This window comes from Oncorhynchus tshawytscha, linkage group LG04 (assembly GCF_018296145.1).
Source record: "Oncorhynchus tshawytscha isolate Ot180627B linkage group LG04, Otsh_v2.0, whole genome shotgun sequence".
Classification (NCBI taxonomy): domain Eukaryota; kingdom Metazoa; phylum Chordata; class Actinopteri; order Salmoniformes; family Salmonidae; genus Oncorhynchus; species Oncorhynchus tshawytscha.
This window is the reverse complement of record NC_056432.1, coordinates 37,867,262-37,891,258: the sequence shown is the minus strand read 5'-3', so window position 1 is coordinate 37,891,258 and position 23,997 is coordinate 37,867,262. Positions and strand designations below refer to the sequence as shown.

The window sequence follows — 23,997 nt, the reverse complement described above, 5'->3', positions numbered from 1 at the left end:
TGTCATTCTCAAAACTTTTGGCCATGACTGTACACTCAATTATTATTTGGTAGCATTGCTTTTTAAATTGATTAACTTGGGTAAAATGTTTTGGGTAGCCTTCCACAATCTTCTCACAATAAGTTGGGTGAATTTTGGCCCATTCCTCCTGACAGAGCTGGTGTAACTGAGTCAGGTTTGTAGGCCTTGCTCGCACATGCTTTTTCAGTTCTGCCCACAATTTTTTTTATAGGATTGAGGTCAGGTCTTTATTTTTCCACCGGCACAGGTTTCATAAATTCACAAATAGCGATTAAATATTCACTTACTTTTTGAAAATCTTCCTCTGATTTGTCATCCAAAGGGTCCCAGCTATAACATGTAGTGTTGTTTTGTTAGATAAAATCCTTCTTTATATCCCAAAAAGACTGTTAAGTTGGCGCCATCGATTTGAGTAATCCACTCGTTTAACATGCAGAGAAAGGAATACAAAAATCTACCGCTAAACTTTGTTAAAACAAGTCAACATACGTTTCTATTGACTCCTCAGATACCCTAACATTTTATCAAACTATAATATTTCATATGCAAAGAAGTATGTTCAATAGAAAAACGATACTAGCAGGTGCGTCTCCTCTTTGTCGCACGCGCTGACACAAATTTCCTAGACTGTGTCCCTGTAGTAAAACTCATTATTCTTACTCGTTTTGGAAGAAACAAGCCTGAAACCTTGAACATTGAGTGCTGACACCCAGTGGAAGCCATAGGAATTGCATACTGGGAGCTAGATTTAAATATTTCCCTATACTTCCCATTGTAAGAGCATGGGCTCTCAAAACAAAATAAAATTCTGGTTGGTTTTTCTTTTGGATGTTCTCCAGCCATATCTATTGTTTTATAGTCCCCTACATTATTTTAACATTACTACAAACTTTAAAGTCTCTTCTTTCCAATGGTGCATATCCTGGCTTCAGGGCCTGAGCAACAGGCAGTTCACTTTGGGCACGTCAGTCAGGCAGAAATTGAGAAAAAAGGACCCTATCCCATTTTGCCACAACTTTGGAAGTATGGTTGGGGTCATTGTTCATTTGGAAGACCCATTTGCAACCTAGCTTTAACTTCCTGACTGATGTCTTGAGATGTTGCTTCAATATAACAACACATGATTTTCCTCCCTCATGATGTCATCTAGTTTATTAAGTGCACCAGTCCCTCCTGCAGCAAATGCACCCCCACAGCATGATGCTGCCACCCCCGTGCTTCACGGTTGGGATGGTGTTCTTCGGCTTGCAAGCATCCCCCTTTTTCCTCCAAACATAACGATGGTCATTATGGCCAAACAGTTCTATTTTTGTTTCATCAGACAAGAGGATATTTCTCCAAAAAGTACAATCTTTGTCCCCATGTGCAGTTGCAAACTGTAGTCTGGCTTTTTTTATGGAGGTTTTGGAGCAGTGGCTTCTTTCTTGCTGAGTGGCCTTTCAGGTTATGTCTATATAGGACTCGTTTTACTGTGGATATAGATACTTTTGTACCTGTTTCCTCCAGCATCTTCATAATGTTGTTTTACTGTGCTGTTGTTCTGGGATTGATTTGCACTTTTCACACCAAAGTAAGTTAATCTCTAGGAGACAGAACGCATCTCCTTTCTGAGCGGTATGATGGCTGCGTGGTCCCATGGTGTTTATAATAGTGTACTATTGTTTGTACAGATGAACGTGGTACCTTAAGGTGTTTGGAAATGGCTCCCAAGGATGAACCAGACAGTCTACAAATGTTTTTCTGAGGTCTTACCTGATTTATTTTGATTTTCCCATGATGTCAAGCAAAGAGGCACTGAGTTTGAAGATAGGCCATGAAATACATCCACAGGTACACCTCCAATTGACTCAAATGATGTCAGAAGCTTCAAAAACCATGACATCATTTTCGGGAGTTTTCCAAGCTGTTTAAAGGCACAGTCAACTTAGTGTATGTAAACTTCTGACCCACTAGAATTGTGATACAGTGAATTGTAAGTGAAATAATCTTTCTGTAAACAATTGTTGGAAAAATTACTTGTGTCTTGTACAAAGTACATGTCCTAACCGACTTGCCAAAACTATAGTTTGTTAACGATAAATTTGTGGAGTTGTTGAAAAACAAGTTTTAATGACTCCAAGCTATGTGTATGTAAACTTCTGACTTCAACTGTAAATGTGTATTTTTCTGCATAGGTTATCTACAAAAACTTTACCTGTTCGATTGCAATTTTATTAATGATCCACATATATTTTTAAGAACTGTTATGCCTTAGGGGTTTAGTACAACTGCCACACTGGTATATAGTATTATAACTATAAAAATTAAAGCAATTTTTGTCAATTGTGTACATAGCCACAGGAAGTCGGAGTGCTGAGGGTGCTGCAGCACCCCCTGAAAAATAGGAAATTTAAAAAATATATTATTTTATGTCTTTTTTAAAAATTCTCACAAAAGTAATGGACTGGGCCTTTACAAATCCTGTATTTGCGGACTGATATAGCCGTCTGTAGTGCAGGCAACCCCGCCCCTCCCCCAAGCTTGATCAAATTAATTTACAAACATACCCTCTGCGAGTCCTACCCATCACATTCACCGACAGTTGAAATAAAATCAAATGAGGTAGGTCTCATTCTAGTCTACTACAAAGATGGTGGATAGTATACTCTTACTCTGTAAAGATAGTCGACTCAGGCCATTTATCAGTGAAGTTCCGATCTACTTAAGGGGAGTGCTCTCCCATAGACACTAACGCGATAGAGGCTGAGTCTGGTCAGACAGGAAGAGGCGAAGCAAGAGGGATAACTGGGCCCAAAATCTTCTCCAGCAGGCATGACGCCTCTGCACGAGGTACAATTTCTACATTTGGTTGTGCATCAGCAGTTTTACTCTTGTTATGTCAGTCACTGACAATCACCCAATTAGCCCATGCCAGCTAATATTTTTTTAATTGTTCAGGTAGTCTAGCCAGCTGTCTAAACTTATAGTAACCATGGTCGATTTACCGATTGGGGCCCCCCATTGATTTTGTTGGTCACTCTCACTCAGATATCATTCTCAAAACTGCAAACATTTCTCTCCGCCCCGTGACAAAATGTGTAGAAATAAAGAAAACTTGTTTTAAAACCCCACAACGCCTGGGTCAAGCACCCATTGGCCTATAACTCTATCAGTCTCTGTGTAGGTATAACCAGCGTTATACCAAGTGTCAATGATGGGATCTGTCTGCCAATGTACTCGCCATATTCTCATAGCATGGATGTTATGTGTTATCTGTGGCGACGATTGCACCTGACCAGCACTGATAACAGTTGACCCTTGAAAGGGCACCTATATTCAGCCATTACATCAAAGCTACTGTAGCTTGTGTTCACTTTCCAGAGAGAATGTTACAACATGTCAGTCATGGTGGGTTTTGCTTTTCAAAGATCAAAGACAATCGAAAGACAGAAGTATCACAGTGTACCATATACAGTGTGTACGCCACAACCTAAGAAAGATGACATTAGGAAATTCCTGACACTGTTGGCCTTCTTCATCCACAGTGCAGTGGGGCAAGAAATACTCATTCACCTAAGAACCTTTTCATAACCCATCGTTACAAAAATCTTCATCAGTGAGGACCTAAAAGTGATATATAAATAGAAGCTGGGATCTGCCATTGTCTATGTCTTGGCTTAGCTTCCTCCTCAGGCCTATAGTCCAGCTGCACCTGCAGGGCCAGGAGCAGGGCAAGGTGGGGAAGGGGCACTGGGGGGTTGGCGTGAGGGGCGGAGGGGACAGGACGAGGGAGTGAAGGAGAGAACAATGGCAAGGCCGCATGGTGGAACTGGAGCGAGACAGCCAGTCTGCTTGGCGTACTGGCCAACCCAGCCCCAGGAGGAACCTCAGCGCCACACAGGAAAAGGCTTCTCTGGAGCAGCCCCCCACACACACACACACACACACATAGACAGACAGACAGACAGGACAGACAGACAGACACACACACAGCCATCCCAGGTCTACAAGCCCGGCCCCGAACATAACTCCAGCTCCAGGGACGTAACGCACACAACCGAAAGAACAGGAAGTCCTGTCAGAGAGGGAGGGGAGGGAGGAGAGAAATGGTTACACAATCTTAGAAGAACTGCTCTGCATGGAGAGATCCCCCACTAAGCCCTGTTCGGCGTTGATGTAGTGCTGAGGTATACAAGATTACTGCTCATATCAACACCCAATATCTGTGAGTTGAGAAAATAGTTATTCGACCCATTGTGTTAGGTTTAAAGGCCTAGCCTTTAACAGGGACAAGCACAGTGCTTGATTTGGGCAGGAGCTAACATTAGCTGAGTACTGGAACCTCACATTTCTACTGCTTGAGCTCCTGTTCCTCTTGTAGAATATAAGCTCAAATGTATTGTGGAGCACCTGCACCTAAATATAAACAGTACCGGCACCTATTTAAGTCCAAGTCAAGCACTTGACAAGCTGACCTGAATGGGACAACCTGGTTATGAAAATAAAAGTTAAATAAATAAAATACATGCAATTCAGTCTGAGGTCCTGAGCGCTCTGTAGCAGGTTTTCATCAAGGATCTCTCTGTACTTTGCTCCGTTCATCTTTCCCTCGATCCTGACTAGTCTCTGAGTGCCTGCTGCTGAAAACCATCCCCACAGCATGATGCTGCCACCACCATGCTGATGCCAGGTTTTCTCCAGACGTGACACTTGGCATTCAGGCCAAATAGTTCAACCTTGGTTTCATCAGACCAGATAATTTCTTATGGTCTGGGAGTCCTTTAGATGCCTTTTGGCAAACTCCAAGCGGGCTGTGCCTTTTACTGAGGAGTGGCTTCCGTCTTGCCTCTCTACCATAAAGGCCTGATTGGTGGAGTGTTGCAGAGATGGTTGTCCTTCTGGAAGGTTCTCCCGTCTCCACAGAGGAACTCTGGAGCTCTGTCAGAGTGACCATCAGCTTTATCACCTCCATGAATTTAGGCCCTTCTCCCCCAATTGCACAGTTTGACCCGGGCCGCCAGCTCTAGGAAGAGTCTTGGTGGTTCCAAACGTATTTAATTTAAGAACGATGGAGGCCACTGTGTTCTTGGAGACCTTCAATGCTGCAGACATTTTTTGGTACCCTTCCCCAGATCTGTGCTTCGACACAATCTTGTCGCGGAGCTTTACCCGTCAATTCCTTTGATCTCATGGCTTGGTTTTTGCTCTGACATGCACTGTCAATCGTGGAACCTTATATAGACAGGTGTGTGCCTTTCCAATTCATGTCAAATTCAATTGAATTTACAGGTGGACTCTAATCAATGGAAACTGTATGCACCTGAGCTCAATTTCGAGTCTCATACTAAAGGGTCTGAATACTTATGTAAATGAGGTACTTCTGTTTTTTATTTTTAATACATTTCTAAAAACCTGTTTTCACTTTGTCATTATGGAGTATTGTGTGTAGATTGATGATGAAAAAATTTAATTTAATCCATTTTAAAATAAGGTTTTAACATAACAAAATGTGGAAAAAGTTATGGGGTCTGAATACTTTCCAAATGCACTGTATGTGTCCCCACTGATAATGGACTTGTCATGTCAACACCCGTAATGAATCCATGGCAACAGGAAGAGACAGTAGAGTGATGTTTTGTTTGGGAAGTGAAAGAAGCATCAGTGTGTCTCCATGGTTCTCCTCTGGGCTCATGACGGGCCAGCAAGGGTCATCTCAAATGGAACTGACTGACGCAACACACACACACACACACACACACACACACACACACACACACACACACACACACACACACACACACACACACACACACACACACACACTGGCCTCAATCTACAGCCCTGCAGGACCAATCCTACACAAATTGCACCAAACACAACCAATACACTGATTCATCCAAAAACAAAAGAGGAGCTCAGACTAGAGTTAGTTGTGTGTCGCTGTCTACGACATAATGCCAGTGATTAACAACCACAAGAATGTGCCAAAATCTACATATCTCAGATATTCCAGAACTGGAACCGAGTCATTTCTGTGTGATTGTTTTGTGTACCCTTTATGAGGTTGTCAGTACTGCTGATGCGCTTGGCTGACTGACCCCCTTTGGGAAAAATGAATGAGTCAGACTGTAAGACACACAAAGGAAAAGTATTGGTCAGTTCCTGTTCGTCTCCATCTGTACCTCTAGCAAATTCCTGACTTTCCTGTATGGAGCCCACTTCTTCATCCCATTTGACCTTTAGGAGGTCTCTCTCTCTCTCTCTCTCTCTCTCTCTCTCTCTCTCTCTCTCTCTCTATGTATTGAGAAAAAGGGGTGATTGAGTTTTAGAGCTGAGGGTGACAAGCTAAATAGTTATTCACTGTCTGTTGTGGGGAACACTTGAAACCAAATGAGTTTTTCAGTAGATGGGATGCATGGGTCACAGAGTTACCAGAACAAACCAGCTTTTTCAATCCTTTATTAAGAGAGAAAATATGAGTCATGAGGGTAACTTGCGGCTGTTATAGATAGGATCTTCCCAGCTAATGCTGACTAATATTAACATCCAGCTCACTCTTAGTTCCTCTTCTAAAGAGCATGATTAAAACCGGTCCACACTGGAATCAGAGGACCGTCCTTCTGATCAGAAAATCCCGCCTCTACTCCCCTCTCACTCTCTCACTCCCTGTCACCATAGCAATGGCACCAACACAGAGGCTAGATGGTCGTCTGCCACAGTGTCTGTTGACATCAAAGCGATGCAGCACTGAGCTGTATGAAAGGGAGGAAGAGTAATTTGAACATAAACCTATAACAATCATGTCAGGCACTTTTTTTCAAACCGAGATGGTCAGTTACTTTTTAGTGTGTTTATGAAGCAAAGAGCTGTGCTTGATTTTCACAGGTTTAAAAAGCAGATCGCGCAGACACAAAGAACATGATCTAGTCAGGGCTCTATTTAATCCTTAGCGCTGAAGATCTGATTTATAGTGCGATTGACAATCCAAGTCATTGTTCCCACGGTCACGGAGACTGCATTAACAGTAAATGCTGCATATGTTGGCTCAATCGGAAATTACCTTTATATTTTAACGCAGATCTTCTGCGATACAGACTGAATCCGGACACTAGTGTAGTGACAGAGTGAAAGTGTGTGCATTTGTGTGTGGGTGAGAAAAAGAGAGAGAGACAGAGACAGAAAGAGAGAGAGAGTTTGTATGGTGTGTTTTACCTAGCGTCACCGTGCCTGTAGGGTCTGGCACAGGTAGATATTTTCCTGAGAAATCCCCACCCTCAGGCTAGAGGCAGGGTTTCCTGTGTCTGTGGCAAGAAGCGGCCAAGTACATGTTCAGATGTCAGACAAATCATCCATCGACTCTGGTTTGAACTGGTTTGAGACTACCAAAGCAATGAGATTAGCAGACTCTCACTGATCCCTATGACGCCAGCTAATCCAACCCGTAACAAAACCCTGATAAAAATGACAGAACTGATTAAGACCCTAAAAGTGTGTGAAAAGATGTAAACTGTTATTAGACAGTTTAATAGGTGATATTGTCACTGTACTGTCTGATGAAAGACAGGTAAAGGCAGCGTATTGTAGAACCTCTTAACACAGCAGACCTAAACCCTGTTATACTAGTCAAACAAGCTCTTATCTGCAGAGCGGGGATGATGAGATACACCTTAGACAAACACTGCTGTGCACAGCAGCAAACCTCCCCAGCAGAACTGGTTTGCACCGGTCTGGAGTAAGCCACATCAGAGGGGAAACCGATGAAGGTTAACCACATCAAGCAATGTGTAAATCCCCCCCCGCCCTCTCGTTTCAGTCCTGCCATCAGGTACTATATAGCACTACATCAGGTAATATACAGTCCTGCCATCAGGGCGTAGACTTAGGTCTTATAATATATATATATCTTATAAGCATTTTTATCTCTGTATGAATGTTGCTGTTTATATGTTTACTATATATATTTATCTTATCCAACTTGCCACAAGTGAAGTTCCATCTGGAAAAACAGTCATTTTATTATATAAAGGTGTAACTTAATGGAATTATTAATAAAGGATGAACCCCATTTTAGACTAAATGAAGCCTGAAATAATTACAGTGTATTTACAAACTAAGGTGAAAACAGGCCTATCAGAGAGGATTCAAACAAAGTAATGTGATGTGGAGTCATTTGAAATGAAAGCAAAGAGAATGGACATTATATTTCAATAATAATTTATTAAAGAAATTGCAAAAGGACATTTCATAAATGCATGTCATTATATTGCTGTAACATTTTTGTTACAAATACATTTGTGGCCACTAATAAACCGTGTTTATAGCAGGTATCACAAAGTTAAAATGATACAGAGACAAGGCATATGTTTTCACCGGAACAGGCATTTTCAGACAGTTTCTTCGGCAGTCTCTTCTTATAATTACTATGTACCAGCAAACAGGCACCTATAAGGTACACATTGAATGTGAAGCATTCGACAGAATGCATAGTCAGTCAGGGAGAGCATCGTGTCTCCATGTTTCTTTGTTCGGGACAACAACCCTCGGTATTCCATTCACCTCCTTCTTTCTCCATCCAGCACGACGTATCCAAACGAACATACCATTACGCATGGAGTGCATGTTCATGGAATAGTCTCACTTTGTTGCCTTCGAAGCAAGTGGCTTGAATTTAGGCAAAATCCATTCGAGGACGTTTCTTCTCCATGACAGGTCGGCATTACCTGACCAACCGCTGCAGCGACATTGTTGGGCACTTCAATTCAACTCGTTCAGCAGAGCCGAAAGAGAATGTTCAACGCAGTTTCAGCATGTGGCGAACCAGGCCCACGATCTGGAAGAACTTGTCCTTCTTTCGCTGCTTGAGCGCCATCAGAGCTTTGGCCGTCTCCGCTGGGTCCTGCGTGAAGGAGAAGATGCTCCTCACCCTCTCCTCCGCTTTCTTGTCCCCGGTTTTCTCGAACAGCCTCATCACCGCGTCCTGGTTGACGTTCTCGAATATGTTGGGCACGGCCTTCTTGCGGTAGGCAGTGTCGAATTTGTTCCCGTGGACCGATGGGCTGACACGGCGAGAGTCGGAGGATACAATGTAGCTAGTCATCTTGATGACTCTATTGTAACGGCTGCGGTGCAGTCTCAGAAACTGGTCCAGCAACTCCTTTGACTGGTGTTGTAGGGGGGAGAGAGAGCACTACTCGCCTGAGAGGGATTGCAGTGAGTGAAGGCTGTGAGCGCTGCCTGCGCTATTTAAAGGGATTATAGGGAAGCTCGTGCAGTCAAGCCCCAGTTACAGAAGTGACATCACTGGTTCCAGGGAATGACTGACTCTCTACACCGACTGCAACAGTAAGCTACTTACAGTGCCTTCAGAAATTATTCACACCCCTTGACTTTTTCTTAATTTTGTTCTGTTTACAGCCTGAATTTTAAATGGATTTAATTGTGATTGTGTGTCACTGGTCTACACACAATACCCCATAATGTTAAAGTGGAATTGTGTTTTAGAAAGTTTGACAAATTAATAAGAAATGAAAAGCTGAAACATCTTGAGTCAGTAAGTATTCAACCCCTTTGGTATGGCAAACCTAAATAAGTTCAGGAGTAAAAATGTGCTTAACCAGTCACATAATAAGATGATATGACTAACTCTGTGTGCAACAATAGTGTTTAACATGATTTGTAACTTTTTTAATGACTACCTCCTCTCTGTACAACGCACATAACATTTTCTGAAAGGTGCCTCAGTCGAGCAGTACATTTCAAACACAGATTCAACCACAAAGACCAGGGAAGTTTTCCAATGCCTTGTAAAAAAAAGCAGGCACTGAATATCCCTTTGAGCACAGTGAAGTTATTAATTACACTTTGAATGGTATATCAATACACCCAGTCACTACAAAGATACAGGTGTCCTTCCTAACTCAGTTGCCAGAGAGGAAGGAAACCGCTCAGGAATTTCACCATGATGCCAATGGCGACTTTATTACAACAGTAGCAGAGCTTAATGGCTGTGATAGAAGAAAACTGAGGATGGATCAACGACATTGTAGTTTCTCCACCATACTAACCTAAATGACAGAGTGAAAAGAAAGGTGCATGTACCAAATAAAAATATTCTAAACCATGCATCCTGTTTGCAATAAGGCACAAAAGTAAAACTGCAAAAAATGTGGAAAATAAATTAACTTTATGTCCTGAATACACAGCGTTATATTTGGGGCAAATACAACACAACACATCACTTAGTACATCTCTTCATATTTTCAAGCATGGTGGTGGCTGCATCATGTTAAAGGTATGCTTGTTATCGGCAAGGACTAGGGAGTTGTTTAGGATAAAAAATAAATGGAATGGAGCTAAGCACAGGCAAAATCCTAGAGGAAAACCTGCTTCACTCTGCTTTCCAACAGATACTAGAAGACAAATTCACCTTTCAGCAGGACAATAACCTAAAACACAAGGCCAAATTTACAGTTGTTTACCAAGATGACATTGAATATTCCTGTGTGGCCTAGTTACAGTTTTGACTTAAATCGTCTTGAAAATCTATGGCAAGGCTTGAAAATGTCTGAATTTTTACTCTTCCTGGGGTCCAAACAGGAAACAACACTACAAATAAAATACAAAATATTCATAAATATACATACATAGCACTGAATTTACATTACAATTTAGCCATTCAGCAGACACTCCCTTCCAAAGCGACCCACAGCTAGTGAATCTTTTTTTTATTATATGGTTTTATTGCTAGTTTGAGTTACCTGGGGTGGCAGAGAGTTCAATTTAGTCATGGCTCTATTTAATATTGTGTGTTTCCCAGCCTTTGTTCTGGACCTAGGAACTGTGTAGAGACCTCTGGTTGCATGTCTTGTGTGATACCGATGAGTGTCCAATCTGTGTGCCAACTGCTTGAACAGACAGTTCGGTACCTTCAGTACATCAACACCTCGCACAAAGACAAAGTGATGCAGTCAATCTCTCCCCAACTTTGAGCCAGGAGAGATTGACATGCATGTCATTGACATTCACCCTCCATGTAAATCTACGTGCAATACGTGCTGCTCTGTTTTGGAGCAACTACAATTTGCCTTTTTCCTTCTTTGCGGCAACTGACCACACAACTGGACAGTAGTCCAGGAGCGACAAAACGCTAGTGCCTGTTGAGCTTTTCTGATTGACTGAGATATTAAGAAAGCAGAGCAATGCCTTATCAAGGACAGACCACTTCCCATTTTAGTAACCATTGAGTCTACATGTTTTGACCATGATAGCTTGCTATCTAGGGTGACACCCAGCAGTTCAGTCTCTTCAACTTATTACTGTTGCTGTCAGTATTATTACTGCCTTTACTTTCTAAAATATAAAAACAGGTTACATTTAAACATTCCAGTTAGTAGCACTATAAATACCCTTCGTTACGTTTTCCAAACCAGGGGGGATGTTGTTGTTTTTACTGGCAGGTCTGACTGGGAGGAAGGGGTGCATCCCGAGACCCAGCTCCATACTGATGATAACAGAGTGTGCATCCCAAATGGAACCTTATTCCCAATTGGCCCTGGTCAAAAGTAGTGTAGTATATAGGGAATAGGGTGGCATTTGGGACGGAGCCAGAGAAAGGCGTTCCTCTTTAAAAACTTTGGAATGTATAAACTCCACATCATACACAATCGTCTAGGGCACATATCTTGTAAATACTCACTGTGAATGTTCATTGAGCTTGAACCCTCAAGATGCCCCCCATTCCTTAGCATGTTTGCCCTGCCTGGACTGAGGGAAAGTTCCCACTGCCCTTTGTTATGTAGTTCACTCCCCTCATTGATGTACACACTCCCTTACATGGAAACAAAGGTTAGAGACTGTTACCTCTCTCAGCAATTGTTCTGGTATGTGTCTCTAGAGAAGTTGTTTAGAGAGTTGTGCCAAGGTATGGAATGCTGGTTATTTTGTCATTGTCTGTCTGTGCTGAGTGAAACAATGTACAATACAGAACCCCTCACTTAAACTCCGTTTATGTACTGAGGCCCCAGGGCTGTCTGTACACTGTCTCGCCACAGGATACTTGCCTGTCTCGAGCTGGCATGCGAGTTATGACTGAGGACACAGAATATTAGCCAGTTTCCGGAAAGGTTGAGTCAGCAAAATGGCATATTTATGACCCAAAAGTACTTGAGTTGAGTTTTTTTTTTTCTTACATGGACACTGCACATTAATCAACGTTTCAGTAAAAGTGCCGGTTTTAGCCAGCCGGCTAATTTTCAACCGCAGTCCCTGGGCAGGTTATTAAAAACAATTACAATATAGACAATAGCAACATAGGACAAGCAAGATGTAGCATACAGACAGAGCAACATAGGACAAGCAAGACTTGGCATACAGACATAGCAACATAGAACAAAAAGCAGCAAGACAAAATTCATAAAAGCAACAAAGTGTTTCCACACTTCACAAGCTACAGACAACAGACAACATGGAAAGCAGCAACACACAACTAGGGACCATGTTCACAAATTTGATTGACCTTTAGCCATGTCTTCAAGCATTTTGTGAAAGTGTGACGTGTGATGCAGTTATGTGTGTCTGATGGCAGTGTATTCCAGACATGGGAAGCTCTCACAGAGAAAACGGATTTACTAAAGGTGCTTTTCCTTAAGGGAACTATACAGTCACCTCTCATGGTAGACCTTGTGGATCTGCTGCCATATGTTTGGGTTTTCTGTTTAACAAAAATACTGAGCCAGGCCATTTGGGATCTTGAATACAAGACATGCGTCGGTGTATTGCACAAGATTTTCCCAACTCAGGAGCTCAGGAGCTTTCTGAGGATGTAACAGTGATGATTGCTATTGGGCTTCCTATCAAGCACTTTGAGAGCCTGTTTGTAGACAGACTGAATAGGTCTTAATGTTGTACAGCAAGCTTGGGCCCAACTAGTCAAGCAATATGTTAAGTGGGGGAGTATCATAGATTTGAAGTACAGTTTTGCTACCTCTGCAGTCAAACAATTTCGTATAAATCGGAAATTAGCTAGGTTGAATTTGGTTATTTGAATTACCTTTTTCACATGCTTTTTAAAAGAGAGGTTGGGATCAAGTATGATGCCAAGGTGCTTAAAATCAGATACCACCTGTAGCTTCTCCCCTGACACATGGACATCTGGCTCAGTAGCATCTGTTGCCCTCTTTGTGAAGAACATGCAAACAGTTTTTTTCACATTGAGATGCAAACACGAGTCACTGAGCCACTTTGTAACCTGGACCATTACATTAGTGAGTTCTTGTGCAGCTTGTTGTTTGCTCTTTGCATGCACTGTATCATCTGCACACATTTGAACTTCAGACCCAGTACAGACAGAAGGCAGATCATTAATGTACAGGCTGAACAGGAGGGGCCCCAGTATTGACCCTTGGGGCACGCCCACATCATAGCTAAGAGAGGGCGACAGCTCATTGCTCACTCTGACACACTGAGTTCCGCCTCAAGGTATGATTTCATCTATCTCAAGGCATCAGGGGAAAAGTTGAACTTGGACAATTTTGTGATGAGAATCTCATGGTTAACAGTATCAAAAGCCTTCCTTAGGTCCAGAAACACAGCCCCAACAACGCCCCCTTTGTCCATCTTGGACTTCACATTTTCCAGAAGAAAGCAGTTGGCCGTTTTTGTGGAGTGTTTCGCTCTGAAGCCAAACTGCATGGAGTGTAATGTGAAGGGGCTGTTGTTGAGGTGGGCAATCAGTTGTTCTGCTACACACTTTTCAACAACCTTTGACACCACAGGTAGTATACTAATGGGCCTATAGTTACTCACGTCAGCAGGGTCGCCTGATTTAAAGATAGCCGACTTCCATACCCTTGGAAACACCCCGAGACCAATAGATGTGTTGGTAACCTTAGTCATAGGGCCAATGAGTGACTCTTTGCAGTTTTTAAGAAAGGTAGAGCCCAGCCCAAACACATCTTTGGCTTTAGAGTTATTTAGTGAGCTAATCACCTTGTTCACCTTTGACTCAGAAACCTCCCTTATGATGAAGACAGGTTGAGCGTCATTCACGAGCACTGAGCCCAAGAAACCAGTGGAGGGGTTCTGTGTCAGTACCCTGACAGAGTCAATAAAGTAGGAATTGAAGGCTATTGCTATTTCGACTGCATCCTGTGTTAGATTGTTATTCACTATGATTTCTAGTCTTTTTGCAGTGTTACTATGCTCTTTCCATGTTAACTTTTTTAGATTCTCCCAGATCCGTTTAGAATTTCCCTTTGCTTCACAAATTATGTTAATAAAAAAGTTTGCCTTGGCCTTCAGAGCAGAGACACTGTCATGTGCACAAGTACAGTGAAATGCCTTTCTTGCAAGCTCTAAACCCAACAATGCAGTAATCAATATGAATATAGTACTAAAAATATCATGAGGTAGAACAAAATAGATAGAGGTAGATATGTATGTATAGGGGTAAGGTGACTAGGCATTGGGATATATGATAAACAGAGTAGCAGCAGCGTACATGATGATTCTATGTGAGTGTGTGTGCATGTGTATAGAATCAGTATAAATGTATGTGCATGTTATGTGTGTGTGAGCAAATGAAGTGTGTGTGTGTGTGTGCGTGTGCGTGTGCGTGTGTGTGTGAGCGAGCATGTAGAGTCCTGTTAGTGTGCATAGAGACAGTGCCAAAATATGGTAAACTTAGATAGTCCGCGTAGCCATTTTGTTTGCTATGGCTTGGGGATAGAAGTTGTTCAGGAGCCTGTTGGTATCAGACTTGATGCACCGGTACCGCTTGCCATACAGAAGCAGAAAGAACAGCATATGACTTGGGTGGCTGGAGTCTTTAACGATTTTCCAGGCCTTCCTTTCACACCGCCTGATATAGAGGTCCTGGATGGCAGGGAGCTTGTCCGCAACACCTTCTGTAGCGCCATGTGATCGAGGGCATTGCTGTTGCCATATAAAGCAGTGATGTAGCCAGTCAAGATGCTCTCAATGGCGCAGATGTATATTTTTGGGAGGATTTGATGGCCCATGCCAAACCCTTTCAACCTCCTGAGGGGGGAGATGCGCTGTTGCACCTTCTTCATGACTGTGCGGGTGAGTGAGGATCATTTTCGACTGTGAGACACAGTCACAGACAGCCAGCGCTGCACAATGAGATCTCTTGGTGCAGCCAGCGGGGAAACGGAAGTAGGGGGGTTCGGGCCATTTACCCCATTCTCTCATGCAGACAAGTGTCCCCGTATTAATCACAACAAAAGGGCGCTAAATTTAGCAAGGGTCAAAGGTCTTGTCATCATTCTTCCCCTTGGGGTCAACTCTGTGGAGACTCCTTTTCCAGACATAAACTGTCTCCGCTTGCTTGGCAGAACAGTTTGTTCATGTCTGAATCATAAATGTGTACTAGACCAACAGGGTCAATGTCCTTCTGTAGCTAACTCTATCCCCTATCCCCATGTCTTGATCTTGTCTGCATCTTGTTTTATGATGGATTCTAAGATGCATTATATGACAGTATATAGTGCCACTGATAACCACTATCTCCTCTATCACTAATATCAGTCAAATTCAATAATATTGTCATTGTGGCCAGTGTTATGAGGTAAACTGATTTTCTTTTAGTTCTTCTCCATCCTGTCTGTGTGTGCATGGCTTACCTAACTCTGTCACTGCTGGAGTTCGAGTTGCACCATTGTCGGATATTCTTGGAGCTCTGTCTGGAGTGGATGATTTCATGCATTGTAGTTTGGGATATGATGTCAACCAGCCAGTTAACGTGGCCATGTCCTATATTAATAATGTAGGGTGTGGGTGTTGATATTTCTATCCAGTATTATCTTAGTGAGGCTTTATGGCAGACTGAGCAGTCTAGGACACTTCTGCGTCCCAAATGGCACCCCATTACCTATTTAGCGCAGGTTATTGCGTGTCAATCAGATAACTTTGTCAAATAACTGTCAAATAGGTACGTCAAGCTGTGTGTTGTTTACTCGGCTACTGTCGTTCTGACGGGCACAGTTATTGTCACGTTGGTATGAATGATTCGGGAGACAGGCGCAGGAATGCGTAATAGTTTTTTTTATTACACCAAAATTAAGGCGTGCCGTGTAAAGGCACGGGGACAAAGACCAAACAAACACGTATACAAAACACAGGGTAGAAACCCAAAACAAAAGAGCGAGGAGTACCTCAAATAAATAACACAAGCGCACAATGATTAACACATGGGACGAGACCCGTAATCATCTGCGCAATCCACAATGGCACGAAAGCCAAAACACACACGCACCACACGCACCAACGGACATTGTAACAATAAACAACAGGACAATGGTAAACCAAGGACACACTTATTCAATTACTAATCACTGGGAATTGGGGCCAGGTGTGTGTGAGACCAGGTTGTTCTGTACTGAACGACACAGTCCTCTTATCATATAGGGTGGGACAATTACAGTTCTGCTGTATTCACTGGGGGGAGGGGTTGCATTTTCATTGTTGGACATAAAAAAATGTATGTAAGAACACCAGGATTTTAATTTTGGAAATCTGTTCCCAGGTATTTCCACGCATAATAGAGAGACACGTGATCATATACAAATGTAAGTAAGGTTTGAAATTATTATGTTTTAGTCAGATATTATATCTGTTTGGGCTTCTTGCAGTAAATTTGCCGTACACAAATGATTAGTAATTATGTTGCGGCCCCCCGACCATCCGATCAAGAAAAAATCATCCAGTGGCTGAGTCTAGTTGATGATCCCTGCCTTACAGGAATCTGTGTTGCTGGCAGAAATCATCCCATAACCATGACCCAATGCCACATTATTACGCAATTCTGAGAAGTGAATTTGGGCCCTGGCTGTGTTTATAACAGATCTTACCCATGGCACCTCTCCAATGGCAGTGGCAAGCCAGCATCTTTTTTAAATTTATTTTTTATTTAACCTTTATTTAACTAGGAAAGTCAGTTAAGAACAAATACTTATTTACAAGGACGGCCTACCAAAAGGCCTCCTGCGGGGACGGGTGCTGGGATTTTAAAAAATAATATATTTTTTAATATAGGACAAAACACACAAATGTTCAGTTTTTCCTGAAAGATTATTTGTTTAGGAGAAATCGCTCCGTTTGATGCGTCACGTTTGGCTACCAAAAAAAAACGAAAATTCAGTCATCAAAACGCCAAACTTTTTTCCAAATTAACTCCATAATATCGACTGAAACATGGCAAACATTGTTTAGAATCAATCCTCAAGGTGTTTTTCACATATCTCTTCGATGATATATCGTTTGTGGACGTGTGCTTTCTCCTCTGAATCCCATGGGAAAATGCCTGCAGCTGAAGATTACGCACCAATTTAGACAAAGGACACCGGGCGGACACCAGGTAAATGTAGTCTCTTATGGCCAATCTTCCAATGATATGCCTACAAATACGTCACAATGCTGCAGACACCTTGGGGAAATGACAGAAAGGGCAGGCTCGTTCATGGCACATTCACAGCCATATAAGGAGACAAAGGAAAACAGAGCCTCAAAAATTCTGCTCATTTCCTGTTTGAAGTTTCATCTTGGTTTCGCCTGTAGCATGAGTTCTGTGGCACTCACAGATAATATCTTTGCAGTTTTGGGAACGTCAGAGTGTTTTCTTTCCAAAGCTGTCAATTATATGCATAGCCGAGCATCTTTTCGTGACAAAATATTGCGCTTAAAACGGGCACGTTGTTTTATCCATAAATTAAAAGAGCGCCCCCTATATCCAAGAAGTTAAGGTTAGGTTTTTGGGTTAAGGTTAGGGTTAGGGTTACGGTAAGAGTGCAGGTTAGGGTTAGGGAAAATATCATTTGAATGGGACTGAATTGTGTGTCCCCACAACGCTACCTGTACAAGAACGTGTGTGTGTGTGTGTGTGTGTGTGTGTGTGTGTGTGTGTGTGTGTGTGTGTGTGTGTGTGTGTGTGTGTGTGTGTGTGTGTGTGTGTGTGATCTCCTGACGGTAACACAGGTGCATTCATCAGTTCACTCATTGGCCTGTGACTGAAAAACACACAGCAACGCTTGACTGACTTTTAAAGCCTATTATAAAGAGGAGCTCTTCAAGGGGGGTCCAATCCAGTTTTAGTGTCAATAAAAGTCTAATACCTACAGTTATGGGAAATAGGCTTAATAAATCATCTAACGGAGTAGGGTTTACCAGAAAAGGTTTTGTGTTTTCGATGACAAAAAGGAAAACAAAATAATAATAAGCTTTTTCAGTTTTTCTGGGATGAGTTTCATAACCCTCAGGGAGCCTGGCGCAGAAGGCAGGCAAGAGAGATCGGGCAACTTTTGGCCAGAAATTCTGGAGGCAGCACTGGCACGCACAGAGCAGGCAGAGCTATAGAGCTTGTGTTTCCTCTTTCTCTCTTTCTCCCTTTGTCCTCCTCTCCCCCAGGGACAGGCCTGAACATGCAGATTAAATGACTGTGCATCGCTCCCACACACAGCCTGGGCACCCAGGCAGGCAGGCAGCATTACACAGAACCGGCTCAAACCGGCTGCTGCCGGCTCGCCTCTACCTCTGATCACGGCTGGTTGCACTAAGACGGCCACGAGGGCCATGGTGCATCTGTCTTCACATCACTATCCAATCAGAGTCTGAACGCCAAAGACACATCAAGGCAACACATGATCAGGTACCTCATTAGGGTCACTGCATGGTCCTAGGGGGTCAAGGTGACATTCCAGACTAGGGCACCATCCCAAATGGCATCCTGTACCCTATATAGTGCACTACTTTGGACAAGAGAACCTGGTCCAAAGTAGTGCACTATGTAGGGAATAGGGTGCCATTTAGGATGAATACTAGAATTATAGGTGTGAATAGCGTAGGACTGTACCAAATCGGGTCAGAAGTTAAAAAAAAAAAATGTTTTGCTTTGTCTTGCATGGAACACACAAGAACATAAATAGGTATCAGTCAAACTTAATGTCTCTTGATATCGTACAGTTTCAGTTACAACATAATAACCACTAAAACCAGAAAAAAACCGACACATTGTTGCTGTCTATGTGTATCATTACAGATGTTCCGGTTTTCAGGGGAAATGGAAAGAGAGCCTGTGACACGACTTTTGCTTATGGATGTTAACAAGGCAACACTCCATCTTAACTTGTCCTCCACATTTACTGGATTGGTTGAACAGTGCAGACGAGAACCTCCCCCAACATTTATTTTCTTCTCATCAAGACCAGTATGTAGGGGATCTAGTTTCAGGCTTTTCTTTTACACCTGCTAAGTTAGGTTAGGTTACCTGTGACGAACACTGTTGTTGTGTCTTTGAGATCACCTGTGGGTCATGTGCCTTACATACCATCTCCATGGCAATGCAGGGACACGAACAGGAAAGGTGAGGGGGAAGGGATTTCCAACAATACCACACGCTGAGGTGACAACAAGATCAGGTGAATGGGGGAGAGGTGAGAGGGGGGTGCGAGAGGGAGTAGGAGGGTAGGAGGGCATGGTGAATGACATCAGCACGTTCGACTGTGTCACCAATCACCATAGTAATGCAGTCCCACTCACAACTTAGTCAGAATGGTTAGTACATTAGAATGTGGCTTCCTGTCACAGTGGCAAATGGTTTTGGCCATATTGTCCGACCACATCAGAGGGATATGGCATCCCTTTCGTCCCACTTATTATGTAAGTGGTTTTGGATAAGATGTTGGCAAGTGGGCGGTCACGTGTGTTTGAAAGGCAGAGGATCTGAGATCGAGTACCAGTAAGGACTTTCTAGGAAGGAAGCTATACTGTTAGGCACGCACAGGAACGCCAGTTACAATAGCGATGGACACAATTACTTGAGTAACAATCAAACTGACAGCATAGGTCCTGCCAAGAACAATTTTATCTTGGATCTGTCCTATTGGCTCTGTCGACCTAACATTGAGCCTACAATCCCATGGGGAGTCATTTGGACTGGCGCCAGGTGAAGGACAGGAAGGTTCCAGAGGAGAGTGGGAGAGGCTCTGGGAGGGACAGGCTCATTGTTCATCCTGGCTGGAGGACAAGGTCAGGGCAGACAGACTTAAGGCTGGTGCTCCGTCCCCAGGGCTCAGTCTTGCCGACTCCCCTCTCTCCACCCCATGGCTGGGGCCTCCACACTCTCCGCTCCTGGAGCTCCCTCCCCCTGTCCTCACGACTAGAGCCTCTCAACTCCCTATACTCTCCATTTCCCTCTCCCCACAGCTGGGGCCTTTGACTAGCTCCCTCCTAACTCAGTGGTGTAAAGTCCTTAAGTAAAAATACTTTAAAGTACTACTTAAGTAGTTTTTGATGGTATCTGTACATTACTATTTATATTTTGGACAACTTTTACTTTTACACACTACATTCCTAAAGAAAATAATGTACTTTTTACTCCATACATTTTCCCTGACAGCCAAAAGTACTCATTGCATTTTGAATGCTTAGCAGAACAGAACATTTTTCCAAATTAACACACTTATCAAGAGAACATCCCTGGTCATCCCTGCTTTGTTTGTAAATGATGTCTGAGTGTTGGAGAGTGCCCCTGGCTATCCGTAAATTTAAAAACCAAGACCATTGGGCCATCTGGTTTGCTTAATATAAGGAATTTGAAATTATTAATACTTTTACTTTTAATACTTAAGTATATTTTAACAATTACATTTACTTTTGATACTTAAGTATATTTATAAACAAATACTTTTATATTTTCACTCAAGTAGTATTTTACTGGGTGACTCACTTTTACGTGAGTAATTTTCTATTAAGATATCTTCACTTTTACTCAAGTATGACAATTGGGTACCTTTTCCACTACTGGTCATATATGGGCTGGCAGGTACCCTAGTAGTTAGAGCGTTGGGCCAGTAATGGAAAGGTGGCTAGATCGAATCCCTGAGCTCACAAAGTACAAATCTGTCGTTCTGCCCCTAAACAAGGCAGTTAACCCACTGTTCCTAGGCCCGTCATTGTAACTAAGAATTTGTTCTTAAACGACTTGCCTAGTTAAAAAAAAATACACTAAGTATTTCGGCTGGGAAGAATGCAGATGCCTTTAATCAACTGCTAGTGTCTGTGGTAGCCCCTACCTACTGAGAGCAGCAGAGTATGCTGTGTGCCAAAGGACACATTTGGACTGGGAGCACTGGGCCAAGGGCCCTAGAACCAACAGATTGGCTAAGGGACAACATTACAGCACTTATTTACAGTAACTATCTGCAGACTTTGACGGAAACCCTGGCTAAAGCTTGGGATATCCACATCAGCACTTTCAATGGTCAAGCTAGCGCTTCTGAACTCTAAAGAGTAGGGTTGCCCGGTACTACAAAACAAAACCAATGTGTGGTTTTCATTGGTGTAATGGGAAATTATTATTCATTATTTTCCTGTATGTGATTTACTGTTGATATGGATTGATACATATTAAACATGAACGTATGTGCGGGAAGACGCAGACAGATGCATCCCCCTGGGAGAAGGAAAACAGGAGTTAACCATGTATGTTTACGCACCATATTTAATCAAGTAGTTTTCACTTGTTAGTCTACAAAATCTGTTGTAACTAAGTACTGATGTTCTACCTTTGACCTTTGACCTGTTTAACTGCCGGTATCAAATGTCTGCCCGTCTTGAATGTTGTGGTTAAAGTTTGACACCCGACTGGATTCAAGGGAACACTGATAATGTGTCTGTGACACTGTGTGATTCTGTAGCAGCTGATGTTGTGACTTCCTCTCGGGGCTGGTGGGGCTGGTGTTTACAGAACATTTGGTACTGTGCGTTTAATATATAACGATCTTCTCAGAGAAGGATCATTAGACATTTTCTCGGCTTCTGTTCTGGAGGTGTCTCCCAGTTGCAACTTGTAATAAACCACTTTTTATTTATTTATTGATATTATCAACGACTGCTCTCCTTGTCCACCTGGAAATCCCCTTTACAATCGGGCAACGATCAAAGTGGAGCAAAGCTAGTGTAGAGGAGGTCAAGTTACGTCAGACAATCTACAGCTGTTCTACAGCATAACGGAAAGTGTGACAAATGTTAGTGTCTGTATTGTTTCTATAAAGAATGAATTAATATGACCAACATTTATTACCATTCTCCACACAAAAATATGATAATTAAAATAAATAGGTCATCCAACCAGACAGTACCTCATAGTATACAACCTGTAGTGGGGTGTATTTATTAAAATGCAAATCCTACAAAACACCAATGAGATTTACACATAGTAATACGTAACAATACTCGAATAATAAAAACAGAAGGATTGACCACAACAGAGCTGTCTTGCGACTGGCCCCGCAGGAAACAGTGTGAGCTCAGAGAGGTTTTATTGTGCTTAGCGTGGCTGCTTGGATGAGGAACTGAGAGCCGACAGCTCGGCCATGGACTAGCCAGGGCCTAGTGCAGTCGGTTCTATGCTGGTTCAAACTGGTCAGCCGGAAAAATAAACCAATCTTGCAGATGACTTAACTCACTACAAGGCAGGGCTTTGGATATCCACCAGCATAGCATCAGTTCTAGGGCCAGAACATGGAGAAAGCAGGTCAGAGAGGTACAGCAATATCAATATCAGCAGCTCAACATACAGAGAGAGACAGGCAGGGAATAACATTCAACCATACCAACAATTATTCTCCCAGCATCTCAAGGATGATTAGAAAGTGCACAAGCTCTCCTGGAATTGTATCATAGAATGACGGATAGTGAGGAAAGAGAAGAACAGAATTAGGTCAAACAGACATGACTCTCCAACTCCACAATGAGACTAATTCTATAAAACCATTCACGTGTGTTTAACTCTTTCTAAATTTAGCCGAGAAGACAGGAGGCTTATTGTAAGAGATAGTGTTTTGGAGCAGAATAGACCATGTGTTGTAGTAGGCAACATTATCCCTGCTCTGTTGTTTAAGTCCCACACGTGCAGTCGGCTACTCTAGCCCAGTGGATCATTCCAGTCTAGCATGAACTTTCAATCTCTCAGCTGACTTCTGTTGTTTGCGTTGTTCTGGAGTTCCTCCTTTTCAGCCATCTTGGTCAAGGCTGCATCTTCCAATCTGGTGACAGCAAAACTCCACGGTAACCGCATCTGCAGACCAGCACCACAGACAGACACGAGCGGTGTTTGATAACATCCATTGTAGAATGGACGGATCGACAAATCACATTAGACTGAAAAACATCTACAAAACGTCACCTTGTATCCTCAATAACTCAGTCGCGTTTTGACAAAGGTCATGCTGTCTGACGTAAGACAAAGCACCACAGAGCCTCATTTTTTTTTACGGCTCAGCCCACAGCATTGTGTTAGATAAAAATAACTAGACAGTGAATACAAATGAAGGCTCTACTGAGCTTCAGTCATATCATTAATAATCATGCAAATTCTGTAGGTTATATTAGAAATCCCCTAGTTTCAAAGCTTTAAAGGATGCCTAAGTTATTTATATTGATGCTGTATTCTATTAAGAATTCAACCTGGACCACGCATGCAAATGTTTTCTGCAGTGGCAGTTCCTCATTTGTATGGTTCCTCACAGTGACTTTCAGCACCGCAGTCTGCACCAACACGCATTAAACCAAGCAGCAATAAAATACATGCATAGACAGCTCTCGTTTGTCATGATAGCAATAGCATAACACTGCAATCCGTTTTACAGGAGAGGCTTCAGCTTCAAAAGGCAGATTTAACCTCCTTCAGAGACAGGGAATCATGAATCATGCAACATGGTGCGTGTTGGAGAAAGAGTTCCGCATAAAAAGATCCAATCCCAAATTCGAGCATAATCTCCCCGTCTCCCAAAAGTGTGTGAGATTTGTCTGATTTGTCTTTCTCTATTGGTGACATGCATTGTAAATGGTGCATACAAATCCAATTATAAAACAGTGGTGCACAGTCCTGCCACACACTTTCCCTCTGTCATCAAGGACAAAAAAACAAAGAACAGATTGCCATGTCCCTGGCAAGGCTCCAACCACAGAGATGAGCAAACA

General features: G+C 42.6%; 1 protein-coding gene across 1 annotated transcript; it reads right to left on the bottom strand.

The window, feature by feature from the left end:
* Positions 1 to 8,197: 8,197 nt before the first annotated feature.
* On the bottom strand, positions 8,198 to 9,240 carry LOC112249701 (transcriptional and immune response regulator-like). Its single transcript, XM_024419479.2, has one exon. It carries the CDS (start codon positions 9,095 to 9,097, stop codon positions 8,792 to 8,794), a length of 306 nt encoding a protein of 101 aa, XP_024275247.1. The 5' UTR covers positions 9,098 to 9,240; the 3' UTR covers positions 8,198 to 8,791.
* Positions 9,241 to 23,997: the final 14,757 nt, after the last annotated feature.

Bases quoted from the DNA above. Each gene is read 5' to 3' on its own strand.
- LOC112249701 (XM_024419479.2), bottom strand. From the start codon at position 9,097: ATGACTAGCTACATTGTATCCTCCGACTCTCGCCGTGTCAGCCCATCG.